Source organism: Amia ocellicauda, chromosome 12 (genome assembly GCF_036373705.1).
Source record: "Amia ocellicauda isolate fAmiCal2 chromosome 12, fAmiCal2.hap1, whole genome shotgun sequence".
NCBI classification, from domain to species: domain Eukaryota; kingdom Metazoa; phylum Chordata; class Actinopteri; order Amiiformes; family Amiidae; genus Amia; species Amia ocellicauda.
In genome coordinates, this window is record NC_089861.1 from 19056471 (window position 1) to 19074990 (window position 18520).

The window sequence follows — 18520 nt, forward strand, 5'->3', positions numbered from 1 at the left end:
CACACGTCAAACGATCCGCAGTTTAGCTGTTATTTATTTATTTATTTATTTATCTTTATTTATAGAAATCAGGAACACAAACCGAATACATGTGTTTTTGGCGAGTACAAGGTGCCCTCCTGCCCCAGTGCAGACGTGTATAGAGACGCTCCTGCCTGAACCCGGGCTCTATAGGACTCCCATATTAATACTCGCATCCTATAGGCTGACAACCAGGAAGGGCTGCTGGTTCCACACAATAACAAGCACTGAGTGCCACTCACCTCCATAACAATACATTTAAAATAAATAAATAAATAAATAAATAATGATAATAACTTAATTAAAATTATTCTCGCGGTCCAGTCAAAAGCGTCTGGCGGTCCAGATTTGGCCCCTATTGACTACCCCTGCTCTATGAGATGCCATAAAAAATGAATAAAGTGGTTTTAAATTAACATATGGCATGAAATTAAGTTAAATGACCATTGTTTGTCATTGATACGGAGACACAAACACTAGCAAACACCTTGGCAATTGGTTTTATTTGGAGTTCATGTATGTGTGTGCTATGAAAGCAAGCTTTATGGACTTTTACATGTTTTATCTGTTGCACTTCATCTGAGAATATTTGTGTATTTTTATTTTGACCTTTACCATTATAGTCTGGTAGCTGCAGGCCTTACAATTGGTGCCTGAGTTGCTTGAGACAGACAGGCAGTGGCTGGTCACTGTGGCAGCCCAGGAAGAAGTAGTATCATGCATAGCAAATTAATTGTAGTTATATATTTTATGTGTATTATTTTATTAAAATTCAAAATCCACTATGTAACATTTATTGATCATACATTTATATATTTGTGTAATTTTCCCATTGTAAAACATGGCGATACTGTCAATGTTAACCACCATGAGCTGGGCACTAATTTCACCAACCCAGTTTGTGGCAGCTAGTACTTGGGTGTAGTACAGAGCTCTGTGCTGACCGGGACCAGGCCCCGTTAGTGTACTGCTTTCAGTTAGTTGCCGTCGACTCTCTGACACACTGACACTCTGACTGTCTGATCTCACAGCACCATCATGTATTCAAAGTTTGCAAGATACATCACCAAACAGCAAGACCCCAGTGGCAGGCTGGTTCCTGTAGACTCTGCCTATGACAATGACAAATACAGTATTTTGAGGCTGATTCATATGGAGATATCACACTGGCCATGGAAAACCATCAGATACCAGCCTACATATACAATGTGTATTCTTATGAGCACAGGTGAGCAACCTCATTTAGCACTGTCATCATTATAGCTCTCTCTCTCTCTCTCTCTCTCTCTCTCTCTCTCTCTCTCTCTCTCTCTCTCTCTCTCTCTCTCTCTCAGTGCAGTGTTAATGTACTGTAGTGTCCAGTCAGTCAGTGTGTCTGTACTGTATTAACCCTCTCTCTCTCAGTGCAGTGTTAATGTACTGTAGTGTCCAGTCAGTCAGTGTGTCTGTACTGTATTAACCCTCTCTCTCTCAGTGCAGTGTTAATGTACTGTAGTGTCCAGTCAGTGTGTCTGTACTGTATTAACCCTCTCTCTCTCAGTGCAGTGTTAATGTACTGTAGTGTCCAGTCAGTCAGTGTGTCTGTACTGTATTAACCCTCTCTCTCTCAGTGCAGTGTTAATGTACTGTAGTGTCCAGTCAGTCAGTGTGTCTGTACTGTATTAACCCTCTCTCTCTCAGTGCAGTGTTAATGTACTGTAGTGTCCAGTCAGTCAGTGTGTCTGTACTGTATTAACCCTCTCTCTCAGTGCAGTGTTAATGTACTGTAGTGTCCAGTCAGTCAGTGTGTCTGTACTGTACTGTATTAACCCTCTCTCTCTCAGTGCAGTGTTAATGTACTGTAGTGTCCAGTCAGTCAGTGTGTCTGTACTGTATTAACCCTCTCTCTCTCAGTGCAGTGTTAATGTACTGTAGTGTCCAGTCAGTGTCTGTGCTGTATTAATTTCTGTAACTCAAAAGTGTCTTAATATTTTGCATTTTATTAAAAAATACAAATCAATTAAACCATAGGTGCTGCCATTTGGGTGCTTTTTTTGTTAGTGTCTGGGGGTGGGAGGAAGAAATCATATTGGTATCTTAACTATTGTATAATTATTACAGAACTTGATCTATTCCTAATAAGTTGCATTTCAGTGTTCGGGAGCGCAGGATGACGGCACAGTGAGGATGACTTCAATACGTGAGCGGTGCTCACAATGCACATGTTTTCATTACCTTCAGCTTTTAAAAATGAAATGACATCATCACTGGGACATGATTTTTCTGTCTATTAATATTCAAAAGGATGTCGCTGTGAAGTTTCAATCTAAAAATCTCTTACTGCCCAACTCTAACCATGGTGCTTCCAGTTTTTTTTTTTCATTTGTGTCAAATGCTCTTGATCTCAAATCTGAAGCCAGGACTCCTTGTGACATGATGAAGAATTATTTTTGATGTACATCCATTGGCGACATGGACATGGACAGCCACCAAGTGGCGCCATTATAAAAGCTTAATATCAGGGCAGTTTTTAACAAAACAGAGATGATTACTTTTATAACATGTACACGTGAAATCCACTATTTTTCTTTTGGTGGGTACTTGAGCGCTGGAGTACACAAAGTCAATGCCTATGATTTAAGGGCAGCTGTATAAATTGATAATTGTATGTGATATATTGTAACAATTGTAAGACATATGATAATTACGCTGATTTAAATTAATTCTGTCATGTTTCTGACATAACATGATCTGTCATGTGTCATCTGTAGTTGCTCTTGGGTCAGGCTGTTTACTGGATATGCATTCAAATAGGAATCAGGCAATGTTTTACTAACAAGTATGCAAAACTACCCATCATTCAAAGCAATGGCAACAAGAAAATAAGTTAAATTTAAGTTCTATAGGGGCTGCAGCTAAGGGCTCTGCACAGATGTAAATTAAAACACATTGCAGCATAAAACCATATTTTATTTACATCCAACATAAATGTTTAAATGACAATTAAAAAACATGTTATGACATATATATAACACATATAATATACCTAATAGAATAGTGCTGTTACAATAGGGGGCTGTAGTAACAGTGCAGTAGAATAGTGCTGTTACAATAGGGGGCTGTAGTAACATTGCAGTACAATAGTGCTGTTACAATAGGGGGCTGTAGTAACAGTGCAGTAGAATAGTGCTGTTACAATAGGGGGCTGTAGTAACAGTACAGTAGAATAGTGCTGTTACAATAGGGGGCTGTAGTAACAGTACAGTAGAATAGTGCTGTTACAATAGGGGGCTGCAGTAACAGTACAGTAGAACAGTGCTGTTACAATAGGGGGCTGTAGTAACAGTACAGTAGAATAGTGCTGTTACAATAGGGAGCTGTAGTAACAGTACAGCAGAATAGTGCTGTTACAATAGGGGGATGTAGTAACAGTACAGTAGAATACTGCTGTCACAATAGGGGTCTGTAGTAACAGTACAGTAGAACAGTGCTGTTACAATAGGGGGTATCAGTAAATTTGTGTTACCACAGTGAAATATAGTTACAGTACAGTATCAGTGTCATTGTCTCAGGGTTTCTGGGGGACAGTCGTCTTTCTCTTTGTCCTCAGTGCCTGAATCCAGTTGGGTGCAGTGGCCTGGGCCCTGTGAACACAGACAGCACCTTGTTAGCTAATTGATTCATTGGGTCTGCTGAGATAGTTGGGTGCATGAGCAGCATATTTGTCAGCAAACTTTGGGACAGAGACATTATTTCCAATCTCTCTCTCTCTCTCCCTCTCTCTCCCTCCCTCCCTATTCTTTCTCTCTTACTTGTCATCTCTCGTCTTAAAAACGGACATTGCGACCCGCGATGATGATGTCACCAGCTCTGGCGTGTCTTCAGTCAGGTCCACCTTAGACCAGTGCTCACTTACCTTCCTCTGTGAGAGAGTGAGAGAGAGGGTTAATACAGCACAGACACAGTGAATTACTAGACTGCAGTACATTGACACTGACTTACACACACAGTCTCACCTTCTTTGTTGAAGTGTCAGTCACTGCTCTTAGTCCCACTCTCCCTAACTTGATAGAGTCAGAGGGGGAGCGAGAGAACAGGCTGGAGAGAGTGAGAGGAGAGGAGGAGGTGGGGTGAAGGTGAGAGCGAGGGATGTGGTAGCCGTCTGTCTTCTCTTGCTTCCTCTCTTCTATTTCTGTTCCCTTTTCTTGGCTTTTCTCCTGGTCTGAGGATGCACCCTCACTCCCTGCCTCTGAGAGACAGAAAGAGAGAGGGTTAATACAGTGCAGACTGTGAGTTTTTAATGACTGACACACTGATTGACTGAATGACTGACTGACTGACTCTCCCTCTCTCTCTTCCTGTTACCTGTGGAGTCTCTGTACATCCAGTAGTCTTTCTCCTCATCTTCTGCCTCTCTTTCTCTCCTCTCTTTGGGTCGGTGTTGTCTCTTCCGGTTCAGTTGGGCCCGGCGCACCCAGGCAGAACTGTCTAGAACATGAACACCCTGAGAGAGAGAGAGAGAAAGAGAGATAGTTGCACTACACTTTACCTCACTCCACTATACATTTGTCCACTGTGTTATTACAAAAAATGATTGATAAAGGAAGGGGTGGGTGGAAGAAGGAGTACTACACATCTTTTCAGACAGTACTTGTAATATTAGTCCTTTTCTACCCCCGTCAGATAGCACTTCACAGATTGTTATTATGCTTCTTGTGTTTTTGACTTGTTTCCTCCTTGCTCCCTTTCCCGTAGCCCTTGACTGTGACCCCACATCTTGACAGCACTTAGCTTTTACCGTCCAGGATGTAGGACCTCACTTACTGTACTTGCCTGTGTAAATTGGAAGTTGTAAGAAATTGAAAAATGTATTATATTTTGAATTGCTATGTTTTATGTAAATTGAATTTGTAATGATTGATGCCTTGTACTTAACTGTATTTTTGCACTTTGTTTTGCACTTATGTTGTAAGTCACCCTGGATAAGGGCATCTGCCAAGAAATACAAATAATAATAATAATAATAATAATAATAATAATAATAATAATGATGATGTACTGTAGTGTCCAGTCAGTCAGTTAGTCTTCACTCTACTGTAACCCTCTCTCTCTTACTCTCCCGCTTCCCTTTTTCAGTCAATTATTTTCTGTCTCCTTCACCCACTTATCCTCACGTCTTCCATTTCTTGTCATTTTCTTCCCCGTCTCTCTCTCTTGCTTTTCCAGAAATGTTCAAACCTGTCCCGCACCCTTCTCTGTCCCTCCCTTTCCCCTCCCTGTCTCTTTCACTCCTCCCTGCAAATTCATCTCTGTAACTACAGTTAAACCATCTGTTTCTCTCTCTGTGTCTCTCAGTTTAGGGTAAATGTACTGTAGTGTCCAGTCAATCCCTGTCATTAACCCTCTCTGTATATTTCTTTGTGACGCTACAGTTCCCTGAAGTGAGACAATTTCCCCTCTTTACTATGTCTGTCAATGCTTTGACAATACCTGTTTGAACTTGTCATGCCAATAAAGCTAATTTTGAATTTGAATTTGAGAGAGGGAGGGAAAGAGAGAAGGGGGAATCCAGATTAACAGGATTAACAAGTGAAGTGGACAGACCGGTTTCATATTGTATTTTTACATTATCATATTCATTTTCTTAAGTGTTTATAGAGATGAGTTCCATAAAAATATATGAACAAAAGACACTAATATGAATTGACAGACAACATTTCCTATTAATGGAAAAACAGTTTGCTTTGGGTAAAAGGATACAATTAAAAGAATGACATCCATCTTTCAACAAACTGTCAAACTGTGTTTCTGCAGCTCACTCACTGCACAGAAGAGCAAATACAATGAGTAAATTTGTATAAAGTATTAAGTGTTGAACTAGGCGCACAACTTGCAGGCATTCATAACCAGTATTCTTGGCAAAGATGAACAGTTGGAGAGCATTTTGGAATATATGTCAGAAGAAAATCTTGAATAGCATAAATCTTCTATAGCACTTAAATGTGTTTCTCAACTTTGGAGGATATCTGAGCATATCTGACCTTCAGGAGAAAACAAGCCCAATGAACATAAGGCACACTTGTGGGATACAAAATAATTAATACAATTTGTAATTTTAAAAGTATTGAGTTTCAAACACAGTGCACAACTTTCAGTCTTACGTAAGTAGTTTTGCTTGGAGAACATTTTAGAGCATCCAGCTCAAGAAAGATCTTCTGAAACACTTCAAATGTGTGTCTCAGCATTGGGAGATAGCTGAGGTTCAGGGAATAAATGAACCCCATGAGCAGAAGGAACGCATTTGTGAGACATTTACATCCATCCAGCACCTCAGCTCCATCAATGACAATGATCACGTCGGCTGGGGTGGCACCTTCTTCTGCTGCAGTGCTGCCCAGTACAATGATCTTCATCACAAGCTCAGCAAAGCTATCGTTGATCATGTATTTGCTGACATCCTGCCAAATACACACATCAGTGCAAAGTGGTCAAAATACTGTACAGTATTAAACAGTCCCTACAGACATGCCAACACAATGCACAACTACTGTCTGAAATCACAGAAGAAATGGGAAAAATGCTAAAAGTTACCTGGTAGTCTTTAATGAGTTCCTCACATGACTCTCCCAGGAACTGAATGAGGCAGCAGATCACAGCATCTTGCCTACCGTCCTGTTGCCGTGAAACACGTAAGTGAATTACTCCAGTGAACACTATCTGTGTGCTCCTACACGTATCAACTGAGACAGGAAGCAGCAGGATGTCAGACAAGTCAAATGACCCATACCTTAGCCTACCTTGTGTCAAAAAATAAAGTTTTATGTGAAAGTACAGAAACACTTTACCTGACTGAATGAATCCAGCACACGTCTTATTTTTGTGCCTGCGAGCCCATCCTTTATCTTAAAAATGATCAGGAGTTTTGGAGTGTAAAAATCCAGCTTTGTCAGAAAGGTTCGCTCCAGGTGGATTGTGGTTATCCTCCTGAACTCATCCTTCACCTAGGACAAAGACTGAGAATGAATGTCTTGTATTAGAGTAATGAGGAAATGTTTGTGGACCTTTGAATGTTCTTGCCAACCATGTACATGTAAGCTACACTGATTAAATAAAAATATATTACTTTTCAAAAGTCTTACAGCCACTTACATAATGATCTACATATTACTATCAAGGCACGGCACATAAGGAGAACTGAGGTTTTCCTGAGATTCATAGAACAGGGCAGGCCATCTCTCCATGACATCTGGGACAGCAGGGCAGTGGTTAACGACCTCCAACCTTCGATATGAGAACGTCTTCTCCATTTTCTCACCAACAACCTTGTCATTGTCCTTCTTCTTAATTCCACTGAGTAGATCTACTCTCTCCTCTTCTAATGCTTCTTCAGTTTCTCCAAATGGAAATGGTGGCAAATAATTTACTTCAGCCTTCTTGGGCCTTTTGATGCCTTTGAGTTGGGGCTTGTCATTCATCTTCTTTCTTTTTAAAGAGATCACCTCTAGCTCTGGACAAGCAAGTTGGCGGCCTCTTAATTTTGCCCGATAATTGACCATTTTATACTTGATTCTCTGTTGCCATCCGTACATGCCATTATATGACCCCGGTTCTTTGAGGCATGGGAATTTGTCTGCCAAGGTTTCGACTCCATTCATAACTTGGATTCCTGCAATCAGATTTTACTGGTAGAGGCGAATCAACATCTGATTCTTCTGCACTGAGATTTAGAATGACAGGTTCAGTTTGTACGACTTTCAGAGTAACTTTGTACATCTTCTATTGAGCTCAAAGTGAAAAACTCTCCCCCAAACTCCATGTCTTGGTACATCAGGGTAAAGTCACCTGGAATGTTGAATGTCTCCTGCTAAATAATGCACACACAGCATCAATTAATAATGAGCACATCTAGCATAACGAGCTCCATTTAGAACACTTCATGAGCTACAACAGAACTACAAAGCCAATGTATGGATTAGTGTTAGTTGGTTAACACCGCATGCACATCTTTTGCCTGCATTGTGTTGCAATCGGCCTAACCATTCAAGTTCACCCAGTTGTACTGATACTCACTGTAAAGTAGTCATATCTACATTAAACATTTGTCAATATTATGTTGGTATTTGAAAAGAAATATTTACAAGAGAATTGTTTTCAATTTAGCAACACATTAGAGAGTTGTAGGTGTAGCTAATTAAATGTGTGTTAGTCAGCTCAGTGTCTAGGCTTACCTATTGACTCATCATCTAATGTTACATATCAGCATTCATCGTTTCTCTCTCTTTCACACAGGCAAGCAGGCACGCAGATAATGTTACAGAAGGAGAGGGCTAGAGTTGGAGTCTGGCAGCAAGTTAATGTAATGTTACGCTTGCCATCAACCATGAGGCCAAAGAACGATCTGAGAGCTAACTTAGTTTATTAGTCCATTAGTAACGTTACCTACACCAAATTAACGGTCCAACATGCGATGTCTATCAAAACATGTTAACACAGCAAAGGTTTTCAAAGACATGAGGGAATCCTGAGCTCAGATAATTGTAAATTTTACTTTGGCTTTTAGAATCAAACTTACATATGTATTTGAAGACAAATTATTGTGTGTCCTGTAAAATATTACACTGTACAATCCTCTACAACTATACAGAGACTGTTTCTATAAGACTGTACATAAGATAAGCAGTAAACAGTAAAGTGTTACACACTCTATTACAGTACAACGCATAATATTACAATACAATACTGAACTGTATTGTAGCTCTCCAGGGCCATGGCTGGAGACAGTGAGGGGGCAGGAGAAAAGTGCAAAGTCACTGTGTGTAAGAGCAATATGCAGAGTCATTGTGGGAAATACAAAAGGGCTGAGTCACTGTGGGAAATGCAAAAGTGCTGAGTCACTATAGCCTCACACAAAAACAGCTGACCGTCCTTAGGACACAAAACACAGTGTACACAGCACAATGTATTATATTACAGTACAGACCGGTATATTACAGTATAGCACAGCACACTAAAGTCACAGTACAGTGTAATACATTACACCACAGTACAAGGCAATTATAATGCAATATGGCACAGTAAACTATAGTACAGTTAGGTACAGTAAATTACAGTACAGCACATATATAGTTAATATAGTACAGTTCAATACAGAGAGTACTACAGCCATCCCTTTATCATCACACCAGTCCTTGAACTGCCACTAATGAGTGGAACACAGCAATACTCAGCAGTCAGAAGATACTTGTCCTATTAAGCCTGTCAGGGTGACATTTTAAGCAAATGTATATTATTTTTCAATTTATTTCGCTTCTTTGATTAATGGGTTTCTTGTTTTCTGAGCATTTTTGCATTGTGCTACACTACATTCTTATTAGTAGTAGTATAAAGAAGTTATTTGTCGTCGGATTATGCTATACTCTTGTACTATACTATGCTGTACTATACTTTAATGTATTGCATTGTACTATACTATATTATATTGTATTGTACTGTACTATACTGTACTAAATTGTAATGTACTGCACTGTAGCCCCTTCAATGAAATCAGTGTATATTGTACTGTAAAACATTGCACTCTATTATATAGTAGTGTAGTGTACAGTGTTGTATTGTAGTGAAGTGTAGTGTAGTACTAGAGTGTTGTATTGTAAAGTACTTTATTGTATAGTGTTGTGTTCCATAGCTTTTTGTACTGTACTATGTATACTATAGTATAGTGTACTGTACAGTGTTGTACTGCAGTGTAGTTGTAGCTTGTTGTACTGTGTTGAAGTGTATGGTATTCAATTATACTGTACAGTGTTGTAGTGTATGGTATTATATTGTACTGTATAGTTTTGTAGTAGTTGTACTGTAGTGTACAATACTTTAGTGAATTGTATTATATTGTAGTGTGCTGTACAGTGTGGTGTACTATACTGGGTGTATTGAATTATATTATATGGTGTTTATAGTGTTGTAGTGTAGTATACTCTACTGTACAGTGTCGTAGTGTAGTTTAGGTTATTGTGTTGACTGTAATGCACTACATGTCCATTAACTTCCCTATCTCTCCCGCTTACTGTTACACAATATGAAACTGCTGATCATGAATCCAGTTCTATAAGTGCGAGAGATAGAGAGAGGAAGAGGGAGAGCACTGAAATCAGCAGTTTTTGAGTCATGTGAATTTTTAGTGTTGCCAAATCTGGACCTTGCACAACACAGTGCATGTGGCACCTGAGAAATGCACTGATAACAGCACACAAACACAGACACACAGTGTGTAGTGTAAAGGTATACAGATACAGACACACAGTGTGTAGTGTAAAGGTATACAGATACAGACACACAGTGTGTAGTGTAAAGGTATACAGATACAGACACACAGTGTGTAGTGTAAAGGTATACAGATACAGATACACAGTGTGTAAAGGTATACAGATACAGACACACAGTGTGTAGTGTAAAGGTATACAGATACAGACACAGTGTGTAGTGTAAAGGTATACAGATACAGACACACAGTGTGTAGTGTAAAGGTATACAGATACAGACACACAGTGTGTAGTGTAAAGGTATACAGATACAGACACACAGTGTGTAAAGGTATACAGATACAGACACACAGTGTGTAGTGTAAAGGTATACAGATACAGACACACAGTGTGTAGTGTAAAGGTATACAGATACAGACACACAGTGTGTAAAGGTATACAGATACAGACACACAGTGTGTAGTGTAAAGGTATACAGATACAGACACACAGTGTGTAAAGGTATACAGATACAGACACACAGTGTGTAAAGGTATACAGATACAGACACACAGTGTGTAGTGTAAAGGTATACAGATACAGACACACAGTGTGTAGTGTAAAGGTATACAGATACAGACACACAGTGTGTAGTGTAAAGGTATACAGATACAGACACACAGTGTGTAAAGGTATACAGATACAGACACACAGTGTGTAGTGTAAAGGTATACAGATACAGACACACAGTGTGTAGTGTAAAGGTATACAGATACAGACACAGTGTGTAGTGTAAAGGTATACAGATACAGACACACAGTGTGTAGTGTAAAGGTATACAGATACAGACACACAGTGTGTAGTGTAAAGGTATACAGATACAGACACACAGTGTGTAAAGGTATACAGATACAGACACACAGTGTGTAGTGTAAAGGTATACAGATACAGACACACAGTGTGTAGTGTAAAGGTATACAGATACAGACACACAGTGTGTAGTGTAAAGGTATACAGATACAGACACACAGTGTGTAGTGTAAAGGTATACAGATACAGACACACAGTGTGTAGTGTAAAGGTATACAGATACAGACACACAGTGTGTAAAGGTATACAGATACAGACACACAGTGTGTAGTGTAAAGGTATACAGATACAGACACAGTGTGTAGTGTAAAGGTATACAGAGACACAGTGTGTAGTGTAAAGGTATACAGATACAGAGACACAGTGTGTAGTGTAAAGGTATACAGATACAGACACACAGTGTGTAAAGGTATACAGATACAGACACACAGTGTGTAAAGGTATACAGATACAGACACACAGTGTGTAATGTAAAGGTATACAGATACAGACACAGTGTGTAGTGTAAAGGTATAAAGATACAGACACAGTGTGTAGTGTAAAGGTATACAGATACACAGTTAAATATAGTGACATACTTCGACATGTTTTGCAACAACATACAAGAGGCATATATTAACAATAATAATAATAATAATAATAATAATAATAATAATAATAATATTACATTCATAAAGTCTACATAACGGGGAATACACTTTAAAAATACTTTATAAACTAAGATGCACAAAAGTAATAAAGAAAGAAAGAAAGAAAGAAAGAAAGAAAGAAAGAAAGAAAGAAAGAAAGAAAAACCTTGTGCGAACTTTGGTAAAAATATTTTCTCGAACAATCCTGCCGAGAGAACTTTAAACCGTGGCAGCTCTTCCGTAAATACGCGATGACGTCTGTCCCCGCCCCCTTCCTCTCCACCACCATTGGCCAGCACCACTCCATCATGCCACCCAAGCCCCGCCCCGCCCCCGCCTTCCCCGCCTCCGATTGGTTGTTACCACCCCGCCCTGCTTTCGCGAGTGCCTCTATAAAAGGCCGACTCGGGTCTCTGCCCGTACAGATCCTCGGAAGAAGTCGAGAAGAGTTCTTGCTTCAACAGTGATTGAACGGAGCCTTTCGTCTTTCGACCTCATTCTTGATCTAAAACGCATTTTAGCTTTACTATTGTATATTTAAAACCGAAGTTTTATTTTTGTACTGATCTATATATTTTGTTGTTGTTGCTGAAACTTTATTCCGTTCCCTCCGACCAAAACTAAAACCCATCGCTCGAAATGGAGTCTCAGATCCGCCAGAACTACCACCGCGACTGCGAGGCCGCCATCAATCGCATGGCGAACATGGAGCTCTACGCCTCCTACACCTACCTGTCCATGGTAAGATCAGACGCGACGGCTGGTGTTCGTTCAGTTATTCCTGTTAGTAGTGGGTCGGTATTACTGTGTGAATAATTGTCGTGGTTTGAATTGTTTAGTGCAGTTGTCCGTAAAATGAGCCTCTACAATATTGTTCGTGTAGCGCAGATCTGCACAAACTGCTCAGTTGCTCCGCTCCCATTGGCGGAGCGGCGCAGATCTGCGGAAATATGCGCGACACGAACGGGACCAGTAGGCTACGCAGCGCCTGGGAGTGAAGGGAGGTTCATCCGCTTGAAGCGCACAAGTCGCTTGTACTGCTGTTTGTAAGCTTTTGCTTTGCATAGAAACCCTCGACGTTTTACCATTTATCGCTTGACCAGTAAAACTATACTAACCGTTAACCGTCTACATCGTGTCCGTTTTACAACCCCGTGGCTGAGTGTGAAGCTCCGTTATCGTCCTAAAACCAGCCGAGATCAGTCTTTGTAATGGATGATCTGTAGAGTAACGTACGACTTCTGCCGCTCTGGCCACATATCGCAAGTTACAGCAGCTACCGAAGTTAAGCTGCTCGTATTAAATCCAAACGGCATTAAACTGCGCAGTTAAAGGCGGCAGGTGACCATGAAACGGGTCTCCGTCACACAGCGCCTTGCGATACCGGCTGATCTAATCTCGGAGCCTGATTACAGGCCTGGACTGCGTGGCCTTTGTCGCAGTTGAGTCCCACGTCCAACAATGGGCTGCCATCGTGCTTTTGCTGAAATGCACACTAGTGCACATCCGTCTTACAATGACCTTGAATTGCGAGAAGTGAAATGTGCCTGGATTTGTACAGGCTCGCGTATATAATGAAACCCACACAAGCGGCTCTCCATGAGCGCACACTGAGGGCAATGGGACCTGTACGAGTTTCTAACGCTGAGCAGTGCACGTCAAATCGGTGTCCTGTTGGTTCACTATGCAGTAACTATGTCCGCCAGGTAGCAAAACAAGGTATTTAAATGAAAACGACTACATGTGACGCATGACCTAGTTGCACATAAAGACTGACTGATATGCAGGCAGTTGGACAGATCTGTCGGTTTTGATGTACATTGTTTCAGTTTGTTTTGTACTGCACCCTTCTGCTGAAATCTGTCTTCACAGATATCCAAACTTTTAGACCTTTAAATGCGTTAAAAACGTAGATTTAATTGTTACCAGTTCTAGGCTATACATTTTGAATCGCTGGGAACACCGCACCGGTATACATTGAGTTGACTTGTTCTCAATAGACTTAAAAATAAGCCTCCCTATTGGCAGGACCGGAAAACCATTGGAGATTCACCTATGCTCATGAAACTCCTGCATGAATTTTTGTATGACATACATTTTCATAACGTACAGTACATAAATCCTCTCTGAGGACCACCTCGCTTAGAACATGCATTCTTGCTGCTCAAAGGGTTAAAGCTCTTTATAAATGTATCGCTTACTACATTAGTTTGTGTAGTCGAACTCCCTGCAGGAGTATTAACCCATCTCTCCTGTATTGTCATTGATGTACTGTATTGACCCTCTCTCTCTCTGTCCCCAGGCTCACTATTTTGCCCGGGATGATGTGGCCCTGCACGGGTTCTCCCACTTCTTCAAGGAGAACAGCAAGGAGGAGAGGGAGCATGCGGAGAAGCTGCTCTCCTTCCAGAACAAGAGGGGGGGCCGAGTGGTGCTGCAGGACATCAAGGTGTGTGTGGTCTGTGTGTGTCCCCACTGGTGTTCAGTGTCAAGTCTACTTTACATAAACCATATCCAGTCAGTGCTGATGTGCTCTACTCGGGGGATAAATTTTTAAAAAAAAATTTGGCCACTAGCCAGTGTCTGGTAGAAGGAATAAACTTACCAGCCAAAGGCAAACATCAAATGCGGGTGTATAAATGTGTTGTGTTGTGAACATGTTAAAACAAGACATTTTATTCATGTAGTTAATCCATCACAATAACAAAAGCTAATCCCACAGCTGTACAGCCTCTTAGACGGGTGCATATGAGGGGGAAAGGATCTAGATAGAAAAACATGCTCCCACACACTTTCTACTTGCAAGTGTTATAAGGTCTTTGACCAAAACATTGCATTCTATTGAATTCTAACACTTGCTTTTAGAGACGGTGTGTGGGAGCATCGTTTTCAAATTAATCGATCGCTTATGAAATAACATGGCAGCTAATGGAGATCTGTATAAACTCCCCAAACTAAGAGAAGGGGTGTTCTATGGTGACACATTGTCGCTCGACTCCTCTTCAGTCCTACTCCCTTCTCTGGGTTTCTGTGCGTCATTAAAAGTAATTTCATTTTCAAAGTATTTTCTTAAGGTCATTAAAACTAATGTCATTAAGTCATTGTTTATAAGCTCTAATATAAAAGTGCTTGTTTCTCTCTCTCTCATCTGCACTCTGACCACTGCTCTCGCAGCAGTGCATAACCTGACACCTGCTTTATCAGTTGAGAGTGCCAGGGCTTTGGATTGGGTGAAAAATATAATCTATAGGGATGATAACTGATGGTAATGTCCTTTCCATTGGTCAATACCGCACGCCAGCAAAGACACAATGCAAACAAACCGCACGTTTCTCTTCAGCAGAATTTCCGCTATGCTGCAAAAAATGCATGTCTCTATCGCAAATAGTTTCCCCATAAATGAGTACGATGTATTCGATGAATAGTTATCTGACAACAGCTTTGTTAAATATCCGGAAATGGCATAATAACGGCAGACCTGTCAACTCTCGTATTATTATTGTTGCCGACATGATCACAATTTCAAACTAACTATAAAGATTGTGACTTTGTTTATAAAATTAATATTTTGCCATTACATCTGTAACTGACCGACCAATATGTTTTGTTCAATTTTTATACTTTCATTCAGTTGCCAGTTTAACGATGTGAGCTGAAATGAAAATGTGTTGACATTAGTGTCCTTGTGGCAATATTTTCCGGTCACAACAGCGAAATACAAAATGTGTAAGACCCATCTGTCTAGCTAATTTATACAGTCTACTTGACAAAATGATTGACTCTCCATACCACACTCGGACTGCTGCTCTGCGTTTGGAAACATAACCGTGCGTTCGAGTTCCTGCAAATCCAGCATAAAGAGCAATAGCCAGCAGTGTGTGTGTTCATATGTTTGTTGCTCCCCTTTCCTTTTGTCATTGCTAGTTTTGCAGAAGGGTGTTTGGCTTTTAGCTGGGTTAACATAACTGCTGTAGATTTGTGGTAGTTTAATTGCACTGCACATATTCATGTATGTGCTCTGTAAGGAAGCCATGGGGCGCGTTGTAGTGCAGATTTCCGCAGACCTGCAGAATTCTACCGATCGTGCATGTATGAACTTTGTCGATGCAACAATAATAATTTGAAGACCCTTTGATCCAAATCAATGAAGATGCCAACACTACAACGTCAACGAATGAATTTTGTGTTTTGAAACCTATTGACCAATACACTAGGAGAAATTGTTGGATACCTGCCAAAGTGGCTGGTAAGATTGACAGATTTACCCGCCACGGGCTAAATCTACCCACATTTAGCAGGTGCTAATTTTATTCCCTGGATGTAGTGTCTGTATTGACCTGCTTGTTTTCCCTCTGCAGAAGCCTGAGCGGGACGAGTGGGGCAGTGGGCTGGAGGCCATGCAGAGTGCCCTGCAGCTGGAGAAGAAGGTCAACCAGGCCCTGCTTGACCTGCACAAGTTGGCCTCTGAGAAGACCGACCCTCATGTGAGTGCCAGTGTGAACCAACACCCCCACTCCTCTTCCCACCCTGAGTCAACCAGGGTTGATGTACTCCTGTGACTAACTCGTCTCTTTCTTCCCACCCCCCCTCCTCAGATGTGTGACTTCCTGGAGACCCATTACCTGAACGAGCAGGTGGAGGCCATCAAGAAGCTTGGTGATCATGTGACCAACCTGACCCGCATGGGTGCCCCCAGCAACGGGCTGGCAGAGTACCTGTTCGACAAGCACACACTGGGGGGCAGCAGCTAAACGCAGCCTGGGGATCTGCCCAGGGCCTCCAGAGAGCCTGATGCTCCCCAGCCTCTTCTCCCCGAGTTGCAGCCCTGTTCTTGTGTAGTTTGTAATTGTGTGTGAGGGAATGATTATGCATTCATACAGATGGGGTGGGTGAAATTCAGTGCTGCTAGTACTCAAACGCACAGATTGAAGATAACTGACACAGACTAACCATGGTAACTCGTAAATGGAAAGCAAAAAAGGGACGCATGCACTTGCAGGCAATTGGTAAAACCAATAAATGAGGCACACTGACACACCCTCAAATGGAATGGGAGGAGCCACACACTGCAACACGGCACAGAAACATGCTGGACTCCTTAACACTATTTTTCTTTCTCAGTCTGGGGCTCTTGTCAGTCTTGCTCTCTCTCTTGCTGTTCCTTGTTTTCCTGGCAGAGTTTGGGAGACTGTCTGTACCAAATGAATAAACTAATCCTTTGAAGCAGACTGGTTTGATGTCTCCTGATTCATCGGATGTCTTCTGGTGCAGTGTTTATAAGGGGTTGGGGTGGTGGGAGATCATGTTTTGCAGGGTGCTAGAACTCAATGCATATATAACTATAATGAATGTGTGGGGTGACTTGGTTTATAATGGCTGTAGTAGGAATGGTATGATGTAAGATCGTGGTATGTAGGTGGTGTGGTGCAAAGCTTTAAAGATAAGTAGTGCAATAGTTTATATATAATGGCATACAGATTAATGTGGTGTGAACTATAATATATAACGGTAAATATAAGTCAAGCTGTGCAGTTTCTACAGTGCTGTAGAATTCTAAGGTTAGGGATCCTGCTCTATGATGTGTGCCTGCAGTACCAGGCCCGCAGATCCTGCTATACTAGATTTAAGCTTTTTGTACTGAAGGATGTTTGCCCAGTTACTCATCCAAACGTGGACTTATTTCTGAGAAATGGCTAATTTCATGGTTGATTTAATAATTTAAGTTATCTTGTTGGCCTACGAAGAAATGCCAAGTAGCACACTGAACTACATGTGCTTCTGAAGTAGCAAGAGTATTTTGTAGAAAGTACTTTACTATTTACAAGTTCAAAAAATCTTTCTTTACCAGTGTACTTTCTGAAAAGATGTGTTTTAAGTAAGTGCAGTGGGAAGGTCGTTCCACCACTTACGGGCCAGGGATGAGAAGGAGCGGCTCTGGAGGAGGGAAAGTGGAGAGGAGGCGGAGTTTGTCTTCTGGCACCGGAAGAGCGCAGTGGTCTGGAGGGGATGTATAGAGAGACGAGTGTCTGAAGGTAGCTTGGTGCAATCTGGTCGAGACAGTGGTAGGTGAGGGTCAATGTCTTGAACTGAATGCGTGCTGCTATCGGGAGCCAGTGGAGGGAGCAGAATAGTGGAGTAGCGTGTGCGATTCAGGGCAGAGAGAATACCAGATGAGCCGCAGAGTTCTGGATGAGCTGGAGCGGCGGGTAGTGGATGCAGGCAGGCCGGCCAGGAGGGAGTTGCAGTAGTCCAGGCGGAAGAGGACCAGTGACTGGACGAGCAGCTGAGTTGAGTAGTCGGTGAGGAAGGGACGGATCCGGCGTATGTTGCTCAGGAAGAATCTACAGGTGCGTGTCAGCATGGTGATGTGCTGGGTTTAGGAGATCGCAGTATCAGGGGTGACTCCTAGGTTCTTAGCGGAAGCAGGAGAAAGTGTCGCAGATTCCAAGGGGACTGAGAGAGATGGGGAGGTCAGCAGAAGGTGAAGAAGAGTGGGGGGGAAAAGAGGAGATCCGATTTGGAGAGGTTGAGCTTGAGGTGGTGCGAGTCCATCCAGGCGGAGATAGCAGACTAACAGGAAGAGATGCGAGAGGGGATGAGAGGGTCAGAAGAGGGAAAAGCTAAGTAAGATCTGGGCATCATCAGCATAGAAGTGGTAGGAGAAGCCATGGGATGCGATGAGGGGGCCCAGGGAGCGAGTGTAGATAGAGAACAGGAGGGGGCCCAGGACGGAGCCTTGGGGAACGCCTGTGAGGAGAGGTTGGGGGTTGGATGAGGAACCTCTCC

General features: G+C 41.7%; 2 protein-coding genes across 2 annotated transcripts; one reads left to right on the forward strand and one right to left on the reverse strand.

The window, feature by feature from the left end:
- Nucleotides 1-3302: 3302 nt before the first annotated feature.
- LOC136764101 (uncharacterized protein KIAA1671 homolog) lies at nucleotides 3303-6449 on the reverse strand. The gene is made up of 5 exons (XM_066717922.1): nucleotides 6330-6449; nucleotides 4366-4504; nucleotides 4017-4249; nucleotides 3813-3922; nucleotides 3303-3644 (listed from the first exon to the last, which is right to left on the reverse strand). The coding sequence occupies exons 1-5, from the start codon at nucleotides 6441-6443 to the stop codon at nucleotides 3569-3571; spliced, it is 672 nt and encodes a 223-aa protein (XP_066574019.1). The 5' UTR covers nucleotides 6444-6449; the 3' UTR covers nucleotides 3303-3568.
- Nucleotides 6450-12144: 5695 nt separating this feature from the next.
- LOC136764485 (ferritin, middle subunit) lies at nucleotides 12145-16962 on the forward strand. The gene is made up of 4 exons (XM_066718608.1): nucleotides 12145-12475; nucleotides 14037-14183; nucleotides 16093-16218; nucleotides 16330-16962. Exons 1-4 carry the CDS (start codon nucleotides 12374-12376, stop codon nucleotides 16483-16485), a joined length of 531 nt encoding a protein of 176 aa, XP_066574705.1. The 5' UTR covers nucleotides 12145-12373; the 3' UTR covers nucleotides 16486-16962.
- Nucleotides 16963-18520: the final 1558 nt, after the last annotated feature.

Excerpts from the sequence above, each read along its gene's own strand:
- LOC136764101 (XM_066717922.1), bottom strand. The coding sequence starts at position 6,443 with ATGATCAACGATAGCTTTGCTGAGCTTGTGATGAAGATCATTGTACTG. Across the intron at positions 4,505-6,329 it reads TTGTCATTGATGGAGCTGAG|GGTGTTCATGTTCTAGACAG; the intron begins GTGCTGGATGGA and ends TCTCTCTCTCAG. Across the intron at positions 4,250-4,365 it reads GATGTACAGAGACTCCACAG|AGGCAGGGAGTGAGGGTGCA; the intron begins GTAACAGGAAGA and ends TCTGTCTCTCAG.
- LOC136764485 (XM_066718608.1), top strand. The coding sequence starts at position 12,374 with ATGGAGTCTCAGATCCGCCAGAACTACCACCGCGACTGCGAGGCCGCC. Across the intron at positions 12,476-14,036 it reads CCTACACCTACCTGTCCATG|GCTCACTATTTTGCCCGGGA; the intron begins GTAAGATCAGAC and ends CTCTGTCCCCAG. Across the intron at positions 14,184-16,092 it reads TGGTGCTGCAGGACATCAAG|AAGCCTGAGCGGGACGAGTG; the intron begins GTGTGTGTGGTC and ends TTCCCTCTGCAG.